Source organism: Vipera berus (assembly GCF_964194415.1).
Source record: "Vipera berus genome assembly, chromosome: 1".
NCBI lineage: Eukaryota > Metazoa > Chordata > Lepidosauria > Squamata > Viperidae > Vipera > Vipera berus.
The window spans coordinates 263,769,790-263,791,187 of NC_138202.1; the positions used below are offsets into that span (position 1 = coordinate 263,769,790).

Below are 21,398 nucleotides of genomic sequence, written 5' to 3' on the forward strand. Positions count from 1 at the left end.
TCTCCAAGAGGAAAGAAATGTATATATTCTAAGCTCTCATACGAACGAAGGGATCTGAAATTATTTGCAAACCAACTCGTTCTTCCAACATAATGTGTGATGTTGTTACAGTTACATTGTTGGTATAATATTGGTGACTTTGCTGGCAATTTGTGCATTAAATATTCTCTGATTTTTCAAATGCTGGTCTCCAGTTGCGATCCATGATAATGGAGGCTTCTGGCATGTCTCAAAATTGTTCTTATGCAAAATGAAGGGAGGCAATGAATGGATTTTGTCATCATAGTATTTTCTTCAATAATTCAATATCAATTCAATTATGAATTCAATAACTCACAACCTCTTGTTGAATCTTGATGGAATGTACCCATTCTCAATTCTATGTTGTGTGGACAAGCCATGAAGTAAATACTGGTATGAATAAATTTGGCATTTGGTCATGGCACCAACATCAGCAAAAATATTATTATGTAAGTTGTGCATTTTGCCTCACTCTTTCTCTGTTATGGTCTTGTTGAACATGGGTATTGTCATGTTGAGGAACTTACCAAAGATTTGCCCTAGAAGCACAAAAGGTTATTGTATCAAAGTTATGTTTGATAATAGCTGAAGTTCAACTTTCAGGTTAGCATTCTTAGATAAAGAAGAGGGAGTCAAGCTATTCTCCAAAGTGCCTAAAGGCAGGGCAAGAAGGAATAGATGGAAACTAACCAAAGAGAGAAGCAACCTAAAACTAAGGAGAAACTTCCTGACAGTTAGAACAATCAATCAGTGGAACAACCTGCCTCCAGAAGCTGTGAATGCTCCAACACTGGAAGTTTTCAAGAAGAGACTGGACAGCCATTTGTCTGAAATGGTATACGGTTTCCTGCCTGAGCAGGGGGTTGGACTACATGACCTCCAGGGTCCCTTCCCACTTTATTATTATTATTATTATTATTATTATTATTATTATTATTATTATTATTATTATTATTATTATTATTATTATTATTAGGTATGAGAAGGCCCCCTGAATTAAGTGAAAGGTCTGTTCCATTTCATTCAAACTTCTATACTGAACAATCAACAAGACATGCTTATAGGAAGTCCTCAACTAGGATAGAAGTACTATACTGCTTCCTACAAGCCATGTTTTTCACACTTACAACTGTTGCAGCATCTGCACAGTCACAAAATTCGGGACACTTGGCAACTTACATATTTATGATGGTTAAAAGTGTCTCTGGGTCATGTGTTCACCTTTCCTGAACTTCGGACAAGCAAAGTCAATAGGGAAGCCTGATTTATTTAACAATACTGTTACTAGCTTAAGAACTGCTGTGATTCATTTAACAAATGGGGCAAGAAAGGTCAAAAAATGGGGCAAAAGTCACTTAACTACTGTCACGCCTAGCAACAGAAATTTTGGGCTCAATTGTGGTCATAAGTCAAGAACTACCTGTATTCCGAAGACTAGAGAAGACCTTACTAAATATTTCATAAATCGTCTGGAGGTTGGTTGTGTATAGCCAGTGGCATTAGAACAGGTGGTTTTATTGTTCATTATTTTTATTTTGTAACTTACCTACAGACCCAAGGAATAAAGTGGTTAACAAACATAAGGAAATTATGAAATTAGGATTTCAGAGGGAAAGGATCCATCATTTTATACCTGTTTAAGCTGAACCACTTTTCGAACAAATATAAAACAAAATCTCCCAATATTGCAAAAATCTTTAATGGTTTTAACTTTTTAGGCACATTAAATGTTGTGTCTCTACAGATATGGAACAAATATTTAAGCACTTGATGCAGATTCCTTGGCTCCCAAATCTCCACAGCAAGAAATGACCTTTTATCTCTCCTCTTCACCTTTGTTTAGTCAGTAACTAAATTACACAAGGATCTCTGCTCTCCTGCTATGACAACTATGTTTGCACTACAGGCAGCTGTGAAGAGTAGGAGACCTGAAAGGAAAGTCACATGGAATTGTTTGGAAAGTGCAAATGTTTCCTTCAGAAATGTCTTCAGTGAGAAGGATAGTTGTAATCAGAATCAGAAGTTACATTTTTCTCCCTGCCTCATGCTCAGGAGAGAAACCAAACTTCTGACCTATAAAATAAATTCACAACTGATTTAGAGGAAATAGGAGTCTCTCCACATTCTCTGCTTACTTGCTAGTCGCTGACTGAGAAACAGAATTCAGAGAGAGCATGGGCCAAAAATTGTGGCTGGTGATGCTGGCATAGTAGTTAGTGTACAGGTAGTCCTCAACTTATGACTACAATTGGGACTAGAATTTCTGCCATTAAGCAAGTTGTGCCTGATTTTACAACCTTTCTTTTGCCATGGCTGTTACATGATTCACATAAGTGTTAGGTGTTAAATGAATTGTGCAGGCATTAAGTGAGTCCAGCTTCCTCCATTGACGTGCTTGTCGGAAGCTGGCTGGGGAAGTTGCAGATATGGATCACATAATGCTGGGACGATACAACGGTTGTAAATACATATTGGTTTCCAAGCACCCAAATTTTGACCAGCTTAATGTTCAGAGCACTCTCTAATGCAGTTACTTTGAAACTGAAAATACAGTATTCTATGGTTTTGAATAGAAAACATATGGTAGCTTAGGGGAGGGATATGTTCTGCTCAGCTGTGGCTTATAAGAAGCAGTTTGGCAGAAACTTTGGAATGCATTGGCTTGTTTTGGGTTCAAAATCCTAGACGAGGCCAAGTCCAAAAATGCCAGGGAATTTCTAGCAGCCTGACAAATTAACCATCAATAATCACATAGACATTAACAACGTCTATAGACTCTGCAAAAAAGACTGTCACCTAGCCCAAAAGGCAACAAAAAGACCTAAGTACCTCTACACCAGCACCCGATCAGCACCCAGATCAGCACAGATTAACTTCAGATCAACAATCAAGTAAACAATAACCCCAATCAAGAAACTGTCAAAAAGCCAACAGTAAACAGCCCAACCAAAGAATCTCTAAGACCATCCCCTCACCACCAGAATATAAACTGAGAACAATTAGCATTCTTTACTAGCACTGATGATGTTACCTACTTTCCATAATGAAAGGTCTGCAAGAGAACACCAAGGACCTCTCATGTCAACCCTGAGCTACAAATATTTATTGGAAGAAAGAAAGAAATGTTCACATCTGGGAAAAGATTTACTTTGGAAACCCCAGAGGAGAGCTTGTCTTGGCACCAGCAGGAAGTCAGCTGACACAAGACACAGAATGATTTGAGAATAAAGCCTATACTATTTGTCTGCTTTGCTTGAACCATCCAGCTAGGGGGAAAGTATTTTATTTTGAACCCAAAATAAGCCAATGCATTTCAAAGTTTCTGCCAAACTGTTTCTTATCAGCATTCTTTAGCTGAGCAGAACATACCCCTTCCCTAAACTACAATATGATTTATATTCAAAACCACAGAATACCATATATCCAATTTCACAGTAACAGCATTTGAGTGTGCTCTAAAGATCATAAAGGAGACACATGGAATCCATATGCAATCATGGTCTGAAATTCAATCTACCGTATTTATCGGCGTATAACACGCACTTTTTCTTCCTGAAAATAGGGGGCAAATGATGTGTGCGTGTTATACGCCGATATAATGACCCATAGTAAATACCGCACCTTTTTAAAATGAGGTGCGTGTTATACGCCGGTGCGTGTTATACGCCAATAAATACGGTATTTAATGCTCAAAGTTCAGATGTTCAGAAAATCCACAAAGTTTTCATGGCAAGAGAAAAAAACATCAAAACTAAAAAGGGTCAACTAATTGATTTTGTCACATGTTTCAATCCTGATAGAAAATTTATTTAACAGTAAAGTCAAATGCAGGTGGTCCTCAACATACAACCACAATTGAACCCAACATTTATGTTGTTAAGTGAGAAATTTGTTAATTGAGTTTTGTCCCCATTTTACAACTTTTCTTTCCATATTTGTTAAGTGAATTAGTAACATGGTTGTTAAATTGAATCTGGCTAACTCGTTGACTTTGCCTCTCAGAAGGTCACAAAAGGGGATCACATGATCCCAGGACACTGCAACTGTCATAAATATGAACCAGCTGTCACTCATCCAAATGTAAATCCTGTGACCATGGGGACGCTGCAATGGTTATAAGTGTGAAAAATGGTCATAATTCACTTCTTTCAATGCTGTTGTAACTTCAAATAATCACTAAACAAACTGTTATTAAGTGAGGACTACCTGTATTCTTAGCAGTAAGCCACAACTAAAAGAAATAATTTTATTTATAATAAAAGGAATACTGTATTTTAAAATATCAGTAGTTTTACTTTTTCAATAAAATATTATAAGCATAAATGATCATCCCTTTTCATTATGATTTAAACTGGGTAGCCAGATCAATAAAAGATAATGGTTCCAGATCAATTTCAAATGTGTATCCATTTTTCATTGCATTTAAAAACTCCTTGAAATTGTGAAATGATGCATGTCAACAATTCTGCAACTACTCAAGAGTCTGGATCTCTGGTTGAATTTCTTATGGTGGCTGGAATGAAGGACAAGGAGATAACTTCCAGCCAATGCCTAGAGGTATGGACTGTTTCAAGAAAGCAAGCCAAAACTCTGTATCAACATGATAGAGGAAGGAGAGAGGGAAATGGCTGGCTTGAGTCACTGAATCAGAGGTAAGGTGAGGCAATAACAATAATAACGTATTTATGCACCATGACCAAGGCATGGTATAACATAAAACAAAAGAAAGCTCCGACAGCAGATCACAAATCAATCCAATAAAATTGGAACAGAAACCAGGAAACAAATACTGGCACCCAAACAATCAAACAACACAATAATTAATTTAACAATATCTGACAGACTGGATAACAAAATCTGGCATCTCCTTAGCATGAAATGAAGCTAATGTTCCTGAGAATACTTGATGTCTGATTCACCAACAGCTCCTTCCTTCCGTTCCCTTCCCCATTTCCTTTACAGTGAAGCAGTGTAACTTCTGCAAGGGTAGCTTCTCCCCACCGAGGATCCAAATTTTAAAGCAGGAGAAAAGAACAAAAAAGGAGAGTGAAGAAAGAGAAACTGTGATGTTGGGTATGCATGACTGCCTATGACTGTCAAGACTCCAGACACACCATTGAGGGTTGAGATAGGGACTGCCTGCCCATCAAGCCGAATATATTTAAAAGTGGCGTGTGAAATGTGTTCATGTATAATTATATCACTTATCTCCCTACATGCTGGTGAAATGATAAACTGATTTTTTTAAAATTATTTACCTTTGCGTTTGTCTATAATTCCAGCAACACAGAATCAACTGGAGAAGTGGAACACTGACCAGTTAAAAGGGACAAATATGCAATTGTGGAAACATTCCACATAAACATCTGCTCAGGGGATTTTAACAGGAACAGACCATCACTATGGATCCAACCTGATATTTCCAATAATTTGACAGTGATTGACTAGCTCGGAGGAAGCTGATTCAGCATAAACACTTATTTCTCCTCACACATTCTGGAACAACACTGCACCTCATGCAATCACCCAGGAGACAAGGGTTGGTTTAAATACATCCGTACTACATTGTCGAACTTAATGAGGAAGATGCAGTGTAGCATTCAACCATTTATCAATTGGAACCACATAAAAGTGAAAGCCTAATTGCTAGTTATAAAAGTGAACTGAGTGCTTGCTTTTAAGTATAATTAATTAGAGAACTGTAGACAAGAAAATGGATGGTGGTGTTGCAAGCAGGTAGGATTAATTTTGTAGTGCAAAGGTCCCTTTTTCCATCCTTACATAGCTGCAAGTTGTTTGGAGGGATAAATAAAGTAGTCCTGACCTTTATTTCCTCCTTTTGCATGATTAATTATTTAATATCCCATTAATTGAAAAATGAACTTGAATTTCAGAAGTGTTCATTTTGTTCAGTGTATCAGTCTGTCGAGAAAGTAACAATTGTGCTGTTTATCAAAGGTGAACAGACAAGGTCATCTAGGCTGCACCTCTTCAGTTATTCATTATCTTGTCCACAGGAGTAATTAACAATGAAAACATTTCCATAAATCACAATCTTAGTAGTATTCACAAACTGAAGAACAATCAGAAGGTCCCTCTTTTTCTCTTCTTCCTACCCTTCCTCACTGCCCTAAACATAAAAGCATTTTTTGTAATCAAGCATATTGTATATATAATCCAAATGTATGGCTGTTTATTTCTTTATTTTCATTCTTACATCAATAAACATTCTGGGAATATTCCCTATCATGCTACTGTTAATACTTTGAAGATAGCTATTGCAGTACTATTATAGTACTGCAAAATCTGGAATTGAAAAATGAAAAGGTGATTTGGACTAGGAAATTTTGTTATAATGCAGTCTGATTCTACTATTGTTGACATTCATTTTTTCTCATTAATCTACACTCAGTACCCCATAATGACAAACTGAAAACAGAATTTTAGAAATGTTGGTAAGTTTATTAAAAATAAAAAAACTGAAATGTCAATTGGCATAAGTATTTAGACCCTTCATTCAGTACTTTGTTGAAGCACCTTTGGCAGCAATTGCAGCCTCGAGTCTTTTGGAGTATGACGTGACAAGGTTTGCACACCTGGATTGGGGGTTTTTCTGCCATTCTTCCTTGCAAATCCTCTCAAGCTCAGTCAGGCTGGATGTGACTGTCGCTGGACAGCCATTTTCAAGTTCCTCCAGAGATGTTTTATAGGGTTCAAGTCAGTGCTCTGGCCAAGCCACTCTAGGACATCCCCAGAGTTGTCCCTAAGCCACTCCTGTGTTGTCTTGGCTGTGTGCTTAGGATCACCGTCATGGTGGAAAATAAACCTTCAGCCCAGTCTGAGGATCTGAGCGCTGGGGAATATGTTTTCATTGAGAATATCCGGCTCCATTCTGCTTTCCCTCAACCCTGACCAGTCTCCCAGTCCCTGCTGCTGAAAAACACCTCCACAGCATGATGCTGTCACCACCATGCTCCACTGTTGGGATGATATTGGGTAGTGATGAGCGGTGCCTGGTCCTCCAGACATGTAACATTTAGAATTGAGGCCAAACAATTTAATCTTGGTTTCATCAGACCAGAGGAACTGGTTCCTCAGAGTCTGAGAATCTTTCAGGTGCTTTTTTGCAAACTCCAAGCGGGTTTTGTGTGTTTTACACTGAGGAGCTACTTTGTCTAGCTACTTTGTCATAAAGCCCAGGGAGGATGGCTGTAGTGTTGGTTGTCAGTCAGAGTGACAATCAGGTTCTTGGTCACCTTTCTTACTAAGGCCCTTCTCCCCCAATTGCTCAGTTTGATGGGTGACCAGCTCTTGGAAGAGTCTTGGTTGTGCCAAACCTCTTCCATTGGAGAATTATGGAGGACACTGTGCTTTTAAGAATCTTCAGTGTAGCGGAAATTGTATTGTAGCAGTCCCCAGATCTGTGCCTTGCAACAATCCTTCCTCTGAACTCTGCCGACAGTTCCTTTGACCTCATGGCTTTTGCTCTGCTACAATATGAATTGTCAGCTGTGAGGTCTCCTCTAGAGAGAGGTATGTGCCTTTCCAAATCATGACCAATCAATTTAATTTACCACATGTCAATTCCAATCAAGGTGTAGAAACATGTCAGCAACAACCAAGAGAACTGGGAGGCACCAGAGCTAAATTTCAAATGTTGTTGCAAAGGATCTGAATACTTATGCCAATGTGATATTTCAGGTTTTTTTTATTTTTAATAAATTTACAGACATTTCTAAAACTCTGTTTTCACTTTGGCATTATGGGGTACTGAGTGTAGATTAATGAGAAAAAAATGAACTTCAACAACTATAGCAGGGGTGTCAAACTCAATTTCATTGAGGGCCGCATCAGCATTGTGGTTGCCCTCAAGGGGCCGGGTGGGTATGGCCAGGGTGGGCGTGGCCTACTGGGTGGGCGTGGCTAGAGTGCATATGGCCTACTGGGTGGGCATGGCCAGCTCTACATCGTTCACATCAAGGGTGCCTATGGGGGCCTGGGCAGGAGTGGGACAGATCTGAGGGTCTCTGGCAGAAGGAGGGTCTCTGGGCCAGGGCCAAGGCAGTGGGGGCCGTTCCCTCACTGTTTCCAGGATGGCTTCGCGGGCCACATGAAACCACTTCGCAGGCCGGATCTGGCCCCCGGGCCTTGTGTTTGACATGTCTGAACTATAGAATCAGGCTGCAGCATAACAAAATTGACAAAAGTGAAGGGGGTCTGAATACTTTCTGAATGCACTATAACAGCTATCTGCAGCTGCCAAATCAAGCGTGCCTTCTCCTAGGAGATTGTTGTATCTATTCAGGTAGAAAAGTGCAGAGATACTTTTCAAAACTCGTTAGAAAAATTAATCAATGGAACAACTTGCCTCCTGGAGTTGTGGGTGCTCCATCACTAGTAGTTTTCAAAAATAGACTGGCCAACCATTTGACAGGGATGGTGAAACTTCTGCTTTGAGCAGAGGGTTGTGCTAGAGGACCTCTCAAAGCCCCTTCCAATCCTATCATTCTATATTTTGTGATTAATGACAACTCAGTCCTGGGAAAGAGAGAAAGAGACCCAATCCTATCTTGTTTCTGGTACTTGGTATAAGCAAGGGCAGAAAGAAACCTCGGAAAGCTTTCAAGATTCTATTATTCTACCCAGGGCTTTTTTTCTCATAGAACGCTCAGAATGGCGTTCCGGCACCTTTTTTGGATGGAACCTTGTAGGGTAGGCAAGGTGGGCTGTATGACATGTGTGAGTTCCGGCACCTTTTTCTTTTACAAAAAAAGCACTGATTCTACCCTGTATCAGTAGAGTTCCAGGAGTCCTTGCACCGTTTGCTCCCTGGCCTGGCCTACCTCAAAGATCAGAAATAAGAACACTTAAGTTCAGTTTCTGAGGTGTTTTTTTTTTTTAGGTTACAAAAAACTGAAGTTGTGGTCACTGCTGTCTACGACTTACTAAAAAAAATGACTTGAGGGTATGATTTCTTAAAATATTTTTTAAACTTTCAAATATATCTCGTTAGGAAAGGAACCCCAATACCAGGCCATGGACCAGTGTGGCATGCTAGGCAAGCAAGCAGAGCTTCAGTTGTGCATACGTGGGACCTAGCTTGTGCGAAAAACCATCCCTTTCCCCCCCCCACTCGCCTCCCATTCCGTGGAAGACAATTTTTCTTCTGAAATCAGTCCCTAGTGCCAGAAAGGCTGGGGACTGCTGTCCGTAGTAATCCATGGGAACACAACTTCGCTTTCACTTTGAAAAAATCTGTTTCGAATCTGTTATCAGGAAGAATAGATACAAAGCTTTCCATTTTATGCAAACTCTCTGAATTGCTCAGGCAAAAGATTAGAAGACAAAAGAGAACACCTAATCTCTTTAAAATTCCCTTTCAATTAGCTCATATTCCTTATAAGGTTATCTCAACTGTTCTGCATTACATAAAAAAAAATCTTGGTGATTTTTTTTTCCTAGGGATGTGCCACATCATTTAGCAAGATCATGATGGATTTAATGTGTTTTGGGTATTTGGCAGCCCAAATCAAGAAAAGTAACAGTATTGTTCTTTGCAGTTACACTTTTTGGAGCAACATGCTATGATTCTTAAATGCAAGTGAATGTAGTACATTTCAACAAGACTGAATAACATGTACAAAATGCACACAAATGCCAAGGCTTGTCAGTGCTGCCCCATTTCACAGAATCTTTCACACTGAAGCTCAGCACCAACAGGGCACAAGAGCAAGCAAACAGTGCAGAAACCACACAAACCTAGCAAATCAACCAAATCAACATTGTACTTAGTACTTCTGAAATTTACACAACAGCTGAGCAAGAAGTACGATCATGCATGCAGAACTTCATATTACCTGCCTGCAAAATAAAGCCTAGCACAACACAAATGCAACTCATCTAACCATTTACATGAAGTGCAACTCATCTAACCATTTACATGAAGTTCGATATAGCACTTAGAGAGAGAGAGAGAGAGAGAGAGAGAGAGAGAGAGAGAGAGAGAGAGAGAGAGAGAAAGAGAGAGAGAGAGAGAGAGAGAAATTCCCAGGCAAGCTGCCAAGTATGTAGATAACTGCTTCTTTCCTCTCAACACTCCACTCCCACATTCCCCATCCAGTCAAAATCAACTGCCAACAGGATTAGAATTGACTCGAAAATATTTGGGGGGAAAAAATGCATACAGCAATCCAGTAATAATCCACAAAAGAAGTCCAATCAGTGCCGTGAGCAGTTAGAACAATCCAAAGAATGCCGTTTGAAACAACTAAGCTTTGTTTCATGCTGGGGGGGGGGGAAACCCGGCATGTTTTGTTTCAACTTCAAAACCAAACTGTCAAAACTGTGTTTTGTTTCACACATACAACACTTCAAATAAGTGTTGTACAGCAGAAATCTTTTGTGCATCCCTAGTTTAGGAACTGCAGTTAATCGATCTATCAGATATCAAGCATACATATTCTTTCATTGCTGTGGAGTTTGTGCGGTATAAATTACAGTCACATTTTCTTTTGTGAACCTCTGAGTGCAACAGCTTTAATTATTTTGTTTTCACCTGCTTTGATGGTAACAGCTAATTTTTACTGTATTCTATTTTGAAATTTGAATGTGAATGACTTAAATGAATATTATCAAACAAATATTAAATGAATATACAATAGTATTGTCTCTCCCAAAATTCTATGAGGTAGGTTAGCTTGAGACACAGGGACTGCCATGTCTCCAAGTGAACTTCCACGGCTGAGGATGAATCTGGACTTTACCATGTTTGGTCCTAGTCTAATGTTTTAAAATCATTCCAACCGTGCTGGATCTCCAGTGCTATCTGGAAAACACCAAATTGTTAGAGGCTCTCTTTACCAACTCATAGTGTTATTTTCTGGAAAGATGCAAGACTATTGCTGAGTATTCCAGTAATTACAGCTTCTGGGTCATACAGCACTTCACTGGACAATCAATACTCCTTTTCCCCTTTTCCCATCCATACCTGGGTCTTGTTCATGGGTAGTGCCCATTTTGTTAATGTAAGCAACGACCCCACTAGCAAATCTTGGAAACTAGGGAAATTATAGTGCAGGAGTGGAATCTTTATGCTGCCAAGTATTGCAGTGTCTTTTATAAGATAAAGGAAGAACAAATCTGAACTAGGCATGCAGTGTAATTGTTTTAGTCAGTGTGTTGCTAGCTCAAAAGGTCTGGGCTGGTGTATACAGATGTGGGTTATTTTTTTAATTGTAATTCTGTTAAAGTGGGGTACATTAAGCATATATTTATAGTAAAGCTAGATATAGAAGCCTATCCAGTTAAATACATTTAAATACAATTCTTATCGCAACCCATTCGTTCTACTATATTGTTCCCTGGGGAACAGTTTTCAAGTTACTCAGAGTGGGCACAAAACATGCATCCGGTCACATCCCACAAAATATTTGTTTTTATCAACGCTCTGGACACTTACCAAGAGGCATCTGAGGGGGGAGATAATGAGGCTCTTGAGCACTAACATGCACCCAGTCAAAATCATCATAGGGATCCTGATGATAATCACAGGGGCCCGGGCCATCTTCAAAGGTGCAACCTCCTAAAAGAAAGAAAAGAAATCAATGCATAAGAAAAGGCAAATTATATAATTAGATGTACATATTTTAAAAAAACAAAAAACAGCTTTTTGGTCAAACTATAGTTTCCTTCAGTGAGCCTCTGAAAAAGAAAATTGTCGTTCATCATTTCTTGTCAGCAAATTAGGGCAGTCAGCATCTTTTGATGTGGCCTTTCTCTCTTTCACAAATTGCCTCTTCCAGCCTTAGCAAAAGAATGATTCTGGAATCTAGTGAGTGGCTGCTATTACCCAGAAAGGCTATATCTATGAGGTAATATTGGCATAACAATGCCACAAAGAAGAAGAGGAAGCCTTTGATGAAAAACTGAAGTAGTGAAACTGCAAATAGTACCAGCAAATTCTGGTCTGAATTTGCTAAGCAGGCAAGTGTGACTCTCCAGCCCTCAGGCTATGTTATGATAAAGTCAGGGTTAGTGTTGATTTTAAAAATAATTATGTTGGACATGCCATATTGAGAATACAGGTAGTCTTCAAATTATGACAATTGAGCCCAAAGATTTTGTTGCTAAGTGAGACATTTGTTTAGTGAGTTTTGCCCCATTTCTTCTCACAGTTACTAAGTGAATCACTGCAGCCGTCATGGTTGCTAAGTGAATCTGGATTCCCCATTGACTCTGCTTATCAGAAGGTTGCAAAAAGGGATCACTGTCATAAACATAAGTCAGTTGCCAAATGTCCGAATTTTGATCATGTGACCATGGGGATGCTGCAATGATCATAAGTGTAAAAAAAAACAGTCCTAAGCCACTTTTTTCAGTGCCATTGTTACTTCAAATAGTCACTAAATGAACTGTTGTAAGTTAAGGACTACCTGTATGGAATAGTTAGAAACCCATTGAAAGTCTCAGCACAAGAAGTATTTTATAGACAAGAAATAATAATAGGCAAACACAAATGGCTAACTTGATATTTGAATTCTGTCAAGCGGGATATATAATAAAATCCCAGGAAGAACTAGTGGCAGAGTGATATAGTTGCCAATGGTTTACAATTGTCAGAATTTACAATTATCACAAAGATTATATATGTATACCTACAAACCCAAACACTAAGACTTTGCCAAGAAAACGGTAATCTCAGTAAAAAACTAGGTCTGCACTACAAATACTATGTCGTAGAAGTAGGAGAGGAGGAGTTATAGAACATTGCTGTAGATTATACAGTTCATCAACAATAATAGAAATACAAAATTCCGTGCCCATTTTTTTAAAAAAAATCTAAGATCTTTGTAATTGTTAACCAGTGCTGCCAAAATTATCTAACAAGCTATGAGAAATCATAAGCTGAGCCAACACAAGGTGAAATGTATCTTAATAGTTATTTAAAGAAGATTGTGAAATGGAGATGCATGAAGTAAAGAGAGGACAAATTAAGGATAACATGCCTTCAAAAATACCTTCATCTATCCAATTCTTAATACTGAATTAAACATGTCATTCAGCAAAACTAAAAAGAAATACACAATGGAGTACACTAATATCGGCATTACTACAGACTTCATTTAATGTTTTTGAGAAGCCTCAATCAATCATAAAGGAAGACACTGTGCACAATAATAGAAATAACTTTAATGAGTCCATTTTGACAAGGCAACATGACTTCTACAAAAATGTAAAACCCAGAAGAGACCTAGTTTGGAGAAAGACAAACCAATAGCTTCCCTTGAATCTTAGTGGTCATTTTCAATTATTCAAGAATCAATAAAGAATCAATGAAGAAAAAAACAGGAATGAACTGAAAAGAATGAACGAAATGAACATTTGAATTCTGAGAGTAATTCTAGTATGTATTAGTCTTCCCCAACCAGGTCTCTTTCAGATGTATTAAGTACAAATTTCTAAGTCCTAACTTTCTGAACCAACTGCTTTGTTGGGCTTTTCTACCCAAAGCATTTGAAGAAGACTGATGCCGAATTTGAAGATAAGAAATTCTGTGGGTCTCCTTAACAGGTTGTCTTCTGCCATACTGGAAATAATGCAGATCAGGCACAAACAATCTGTTATAAAACTACGTAGCTTCAAGGACAATACACCTCAATCATATAAAGTTTGCAGCAACTATTGTTGTCTCAGCCAACATCCTTATCAGCTGCTAAAAATTCTTATGAAAATGAAAAGAATGATAAGAAAAGATAATCTGTGATAATATCAAAGAAAACGGCTGCCTGTGAACATGTACACTGATCTTCTATATCCAGTGGCATTTCTAACCTGTAGGCTCAAAACTAGTTTTTTTTAATCACACTACAGATCAAAGGGATAAAGCAGAATGATGTATAATATTACATTAGCAAAACTGGGCTCTTAATTTGTGATATCAGACAAAACGTGAGAAATGCTTTGGTGTATGACAGGGGTGTCAAACTCAATTTCATTAAGGGCCGCATCAGCATTGTGGTTGCCCTCAAGGGGCCGGGTGGGTATGGCCAGGGTGGGTGTGGCCTATTGGGTGGGCGTAGCTAGAGTGCGTATGGCCTACTGGGTGGGCATGGCCAGCTCTACATCATTCGCATCAAGGGTGCCTATGGGGACCTGGGCAGCAATGGGACAGATCTGAGGGTCTCTGGCAGAAGGAGGGTCTCTGGGCCAAGGCAGTGGGGGCCGTTCCCTCACTGTTTCCAGGATGGCTTTGCAGGCCACATGAAGCCACTTTGCGGGCCGGATCCGGCCCCCGGGCCTTGTGTTTGACATGCCTGGTATATGATAATTCGGTCTGATGACAAATGCTGATTATTTACTAATCCTATTTAAATATTTTTGTAAATGATTTAAGGATGGCTACGCTGAGTCACTCAAATGTATGTCATACAACACATTTTTGATGACCCTTGTGTACCAAACCAGGTAGACATTCATATAGTTTGCATACAGAGGCTGTGATACAAGACAAAGAAGGGGCACTAGTTTTACCTCTCATGAGCTTATCTCTGCAATTACAATACCCTTGTGAATTTCTCTTGAAAAAGTGAAGAATATGCAAGTATGTGTGTGTGTCTGTGGGGGGGGGGAAATCTAAATAAACCAGTCAACATAGGAAGAGGGCAGAACTATACAGCACAGTAGTCCTGTTCTTTTCTCTGGGTCTACTGTGGAGTAATTATTTTTAACAGGGCTATTGTGCCATAATAATTCTATGTTTCTTTTCCACACTTTACATTTAAGTTTTCAGTTCAAGCAAACAGATCCAGTTCCGCCTCCTCCCTCCTCCCCCCCACCAGCAGAGACAGAGAAAAGTGAATCATACATTTCACAATGTTGTTTTTTGACTACAGTAGCTGTTATTTTAGAGACCAGAGTATAACACAAATAGAGGATTAATAAAGGAGAATATTTCTAGCTGGGGGTTAAATGAGGGGTCCTTGGTGCTCTTTCATCTTGCTTGTTTTCTTGCAGACCTTTCATTATCCAAACTAGGTAAACATCATCAGTGCTTGTAAGGGTTAACCCAACAAGTAAGAAAAGAACAGGACCAATCCCACCAACACTGACAGGGCAAGCCACCTGACTATAAACTGAGATCAAGCTCCATTCCTTACTAGTACTGATTATGTTACCTAGTCTGGGTAGTGAAACATCTGCAAGAAAACAACCAAAGAGAGCACCAAAAAACCCCTCAGAGAGAGGATCTTCAAAGTGCTAAAATTGTTGCATGATAATTTTCCTGCTTTCAGCCAGGAAGGCAGAACCAAAGCCCAAATTATATCACTACTAATCAGACTTTCATATTTACAGAACTTTTCAATAAAAAGGACAGGAAAAAGAATATGAATACCCTAGAATGTTATATAATACAAAATATACACTTATTGAAATTGTTTAAAAAATATCTTCTTCGTTTAACCTCAGAAATTTCTTAATAAAATAAGAAATTAAAATATTTTTAAGTAATAAATAAATCTTATTTTCTTTAATTTGCTAATCAAATGGTTTTATTTACTACAATGTTACTCTGAAAGGGCAAAAAAGACAATTCATTCTATGGTCAATTTCCCTTATTCTAAGGCATAATTATGCAGTCAGTTCAATAAAGGGATTTCTATTTTGAAATGTGTTTTTTTTTGTTTCTATACACTTAAATGGAAATTTATTTATTAACATTAGGGCAATTATAGAAAGATTGTTATGCAAGCTATGTTTTTATCTACAGTGGCCTAGACTGGTCATTTTTTGCAGCAGAAGGTTAATTAGTTGAAACAATGGTAATAGATTGCCAGGGTTGTAGTGTGGAAAATCTAAAGGGCACCAGATCCTGTATCAAAATTGGGGAACAAACTCTATTCTAATTAATTCAGTAATCTACTAGACTGTTGCAACATTATTAATAATCAGTTTGGTATTGACTGTTTGTGGGACTATACAGTTATTATGCTAGCTAAATTTAGCTGTGCACTTTGGGATGGATACCCTTTGAACAGTGCAAGAGTATGAGCGGATTGCAGACTACAGGAACCATTTGTGCTTTAGTTTGAGATGCAGATAACACAGACTCATCCCCAAGAGTCTCTGCCTGCCTTCAACAGTGAAGGGACACAGGGCAGAAAACATCCTGCAGCCAAGAAGACTTCACACTATTCAGCTGACCCTGAGGACACAGGTAAACCTCCAAATGGCCTGAATAACTCTCTAAAACAGGGATCCCCAACCCCCAGTCCATAGACAGGTACTGGGCCATGGCATGCCAGCAACCGGTCCGCACAAACAAGCAAAATGCCATCTTCAGGATGCTGGCAGCACACAAAACCCATGTCCCCTGTGGTCCGCGGGAAAAACCGGTAACCAGTCCTTGGTGCCCAAAAGGTTGGGGGACCTCTGCTCTAAAAGAATGCAAATGACCAACTGTCTGCAAGAAATATAAATCCTTCCATTCCCCACCATCCAGTCAGAGCTGAGGAAGCTTCTTGGATGAGAAGCAAAACATCTTCAAAGAAAAACAAGAAAGTCCAGTTGCCTCCTGAGAAAGGACTTTTGGGACTATCACAAGAAACCCATTTTCTTTCAGGCATTTCATTTAAGCTTGGGCTTTCTCACTACTGCTACTTTCGAAATGCACAGCCCCTCCTAAATTAAACAGCTATTTAACATTTTTGAATTATTAGTGTCTTCAAAAATATTTTTGCATTGAGTGTTCTAATAATGATTTCAATTGATTTGGGGATTTTCAGGGAGGTTTTTTATATTGCATGTTTGATTCTTGGTAATTCGTAAACAGGTGGATGATTGTTATGAGCAATTTTCAGCAATTTTTGCTAATTTACCTCAACTTCCAGTGTTAGGGCAAAATCATGGAAAAATACTTGAAAGCTTTTCTGTGCAAAAGGTGAATTTTCTTTTCCCTGAATTTAATGTGCATGAAACTGGCTACCTGCATAGCTAATTCCACTGATGCACTCTATAAACTACTGAATCTCTATAAACTTTTGAAAAACATGGAATGAAATCTCAGATTTCAATGCTTGTGCTATTAAATTAGATTACACCTCAGCGTGAAAATGTCAGATTATCTATTTCAGGATTTTTCAAATTGTGTTCCATGGAACCCTAGGGTTTCCTTAGAACTTGACAAAAGGAAAAAAAAATCATTAAAATGTAGCCAACTTTCTATTATTAGAATGTTGCCTCTTGAAGAGGAGTTAAATATTTTTTTATTTTTCAACAAACAAATTCCATAGCCAGAAAAAAAAGTTTAAAAATTCCTAATGTATTATATGGCAATTCAAGTTGTTTTATGTTTCCATTTTGTTAAATGAATTTCTCAAGAGATTGTCCAAATCTCTTTCAAATTGTGTTCCATGGAACCCTAGGGTTTCCTTAGAACTTGACAAAAGGAAAAGGAAAATCATTAAAATGTAGCCAACTTTCTATTATTAGAATGTTGCCTCTTGAAGAGGAGTTAAATATTTTTTTATTTTTCAACAAACAAATTCCATAGCCAGAAAAAAAAGTTTAAAAATTCCTAATGTATTATATGGCAATTCAAGTTGTTTTATGTTTCCATTTTGTTAAATGAATTTCTCAAGAGATTGTCCAAATTATTGAATTACTTTAAGCATTTATATGTCAGATAGATTTTATTTCTACAGTAGATAAAACCTGTAGAAAGTTGAACAAAATAAGAAAAAAAGATAAATGAAAACTGGGCCCTCTTGAAAAAAGCACCACTTTGAGAAAAGTAACAAGAACATTGCAAAGAAAATTTTAATAGTGCTACTGTAAGAGAAAGAGTGGCAGAACTTGCAGGTGGAGTTAAAAGAGGTGATCTAGAATCCTTACATAGCCACAAACAAACTAAGACCAGCCCACATTGAATTCTAATGACCCTTATCTAACCCAAAGCAGGTGCTAACCACAGATTCCTGTGGTTGGGCTGCTTATTATAGAGTTTCAAACAATGAAACCAGCTGTCAATCCACACTACTTTTTAAACTAACTAGCGAGTTCCGACCTCCCATCGCTGTCTCCAAGTTTGGGAGGCAGTCCTGCAAAGAGTTGGGGAAGATCCCATAATGGAGGGAGTAAAATTGCCTGAAGCCAGCTCCCCGGCACCAGTATGTACTTTACTCTAAAGTACATACCAGGAAGAAAAAACTTCCTAGCTGATGCGATCTCCTGATTGCCACAGTACAAAAGCGAACGCAAAGAAGTTCATGAGGCAATTACCCCCTAACATGCAGGGATGGTCTGGCTTACAAGGGGGGAAAATTGTACTTGCCTGAAGCTCTTTGTCTTAATGCCCTCAAACACAGCCATGATGTCAAACAGGCTGGACATTTTGGATATCTAAAAACTCTACATCTCACTCGCCGGCAACTTTGGTGGCCGGGACTAAAACGAGACATAGAAAACTATGTCAAGAGCTGTACTGTATGTGCCACCATGAAAGGAATCCCAGGAAAGACCCCTGGGTTACTGCAACTGGTGGCCGAACCTTCTCAACCATGAGAAGAAATAGCTATGGACTTTATAGTAGACCTACCTGACAGTAGAGGAAATACTGTCATTTGGACTGTGACAGGCTCACTTTATCGCCTGCAAAGGACTTCCATTGGCTCAACGCTTGACCAAGTTGTTCCTAAAACATATCTATCGACTACATGGCACCCTTAAGCGAATAATTTCGGACAGAGGGGTGCAGTTCACAGCCAAATTTTGGAGAAACTTTCTTAAATTAATTGGATCATCTCAAGGCCTATCAATTGCTTTTCACCCAGCTACTAACGAAGCCACAGAATCCACCAACAAAATTGTGGAACAATACCTTAGATGCTACATCTCTTACCAACAAACAAACTGGACCGACCTCCTCTCTTTTGCAGAGGTAGCTTACAATAATTCAGTACATAGCAGCACCGGCTACACTCCTTTCCGTGTAGCCACAGGGAAAGAATTCAACCCCATACCTGAATACCCTCAGTTACCCTCCGCTTCCCAGACTCTTGATCATTTGGTGAGGGGTTGGGAAGAAGTTTGGAAAATACAAAGGTGGCCTTAAAAAAGACCTTTGAGACAAAAAAGACCTTTGAGCAAGCTGACAAAGAGAGCTCCCCAAAGAACATTCTAAGTTGGGGAAAAGGTCTATTTGTCAACCAAATACTTACACCTTAAACTACCCAATAAGAAATTGGGACCAAAATTCTTGGGGCCTTTCCCCATTGTGAAAATCATCAACCCGGTCACAGTAAAATTGAAACTACCCAGACTTTTGGGGAAAATTCACCCGGTGTTCCATTGTAGCTTGCTGAAACCTTTTCGAACCTCCAATTTAAGACCTCCCCCTAAGAAAGCACCTGGACCCCTCGTGGTAGCAGGTCAGACCCATTATGAAGTGAAACGTATTCTTGACTCTAGAATCTTTAAGGGAAAATTGCAATACCTAGTACAATGGAAGGGATATCCATTGTCTGAAGCCATTTGGGTGAAATCTACTGATGTGAAAGCTGACAGACTTATCAAAAGGTTTTATGAGAAACACCGCAACAAACCAAAAGCCAGTTCCTAACTTTACATTACAGGATCTGTCCTTTTTGTAAGGGAAGCTGGATGTCAACACTGCTAACATCAAAAGTTATTGCTTGACAAAAGATGAAGAAGTAGCCATTTCATATGTTTCATATGTATTGCTTTAAGAGATTTAGTTTAACGTTGGGAGGAGGGACGAGTAGGATTGCACCTTTCAAGGCCATCTCTAACTAGAAAAGATAAGACCTTGGCGGGTTTTCTCAGGGAAGGGAAACTGATTCTTTAAATTAATTGGAGAATATGATTAATGACAAAATTAGAAAGGTGGAGAATTGTGTTTTAATATATTATGCAAGGGGAGGAGATTTCAGATTCCAGCTTCCTTCGAGCAAGCATTTGCCAGTGTATTAGGCTAATAAAGGACTTTTAAGGTAAACAATGCCTCAGAGTCAGTTGAAAAGCCCATATGTCGGAAACTTGACACCAGCACTCTGAATTGTATCTAAATGCTGAATGAAGGATACCTTGGAATTAAACTATTGATCAGCCACACTTTTAAACATTTGGTCATTATGTGTGGAGACACCATTTCAAAACAGTCTTTGTGGTTATTCCACATTCAGAATATATTACACCTTCATCTAGTCATGTTAAAGGAATGAACACTGAGAGCAAAGCTGCTACAATAATAGAAATGGGCATTTCTGTTAATGACCATTGCATGCAAATAATTAAACCTGGCCACAATTTATGAGCCTGATCCTTCAGAAACTACACTGTCCCACACTCAGAAGGTTCCTAGCTAAAATTAGAGTTCTATTTACAACCATAAAATACTCCTTTTCTGACAATTTGACAGTTAACTTGCTCTCATTATCCCACTCCACATTCCAGAGGCTGTCTCAGAAATTTCATTGACAGCACTTATATCCAAATCTCACAGACCATCATAAGCAAATCAAAGAGTTGTACAAGAAACATCAAGGATTATTGTTGGAAAGTTAATTTGGTGCATTTAAACTAATGAAGAAATACTCTTGCAGGAACAAAAATGAGATTTTTCCCCATTTTTATTCATTAAACAAAACAAGAGTACCATAAGTACCAAAAATGTATACAGCTTGTCACTAAATATGCCCAATTCCTTATCACTGCCTCAGATTATGGAGCTGCAATAGCGGGCGACATCAATAGTTTTACTGAACTGCTCCTATCAAAAAGAATGCACATAGAAGAAAAACATACCAAATCCAACAAGCAAAACACAATAAATATACAAATTCTGAAAAAATCTTAACCGTGATTTGTTACTCATTAAATTCATAAATTGTATTGTCTATACCACAAAGTTGTAGGGAAGATGGGAGTTAAAAGAGTTAAGGCTAAAAATAGTAAGTTTCAATTTCATCCAAATAAAGAAACATACATCAAGCTTAGTCTGACTTCTGAAATCTTTTTCCCATCATCTTGTTCTCAGGATATAGACAGCTTCATCAGGCTAGGATAGAATACAATCTATGAAACACTGAAGCTTTTGCAATAAGACACAATTGCGTGCAGAAACAGTACCTACAGTTTATGTAATATTTGCTAGTCCAGCCTGTCTTGTTTCAGGTAATTTATCTGTTTTGTGGCATTTTTGGAAAAAAAATTCATCAGCAGCCCAATCTAGTTAGAAATTGCATTCAGAATCACCCTAAGTATATAGTACCCTTTCAACTGAGTTTGCTAAACTTAATCATCAAGTTAAATCAAGTTTCCTGATGTTTCAAAAGAACAGAAGACAAAATGATAAAAACCAT

At 38.5% G+C, this 21,398-nt stretch overlaps 1 protein-coding gene across 2 annotated transcripts in view; it reads right to left on the reverse strand.

Annotated features, from left to right (window-relative positions):
- The window catches only part of PTPRK (protein tyrosine phosphatase receptor type K), a 406,781-nt gene that overhangs the window by 313,791 nt on the left and 71,592 nt on the right, over window positions 1-21,398 (reverse strand). For both annotated transcript variants that reach the window (XM_081312601.1, XM_081312600.1), the window contains exon 2: window positions 11,480-11,602. In XM_081312601.1, coding sequence (XP_081168727.1) covers window positions 11,480-11,602 — 123 coding nt within the window. The remainder of the gene's footprint in view (window positions 1-11,479; window positions 11,603-21,398) is intronic.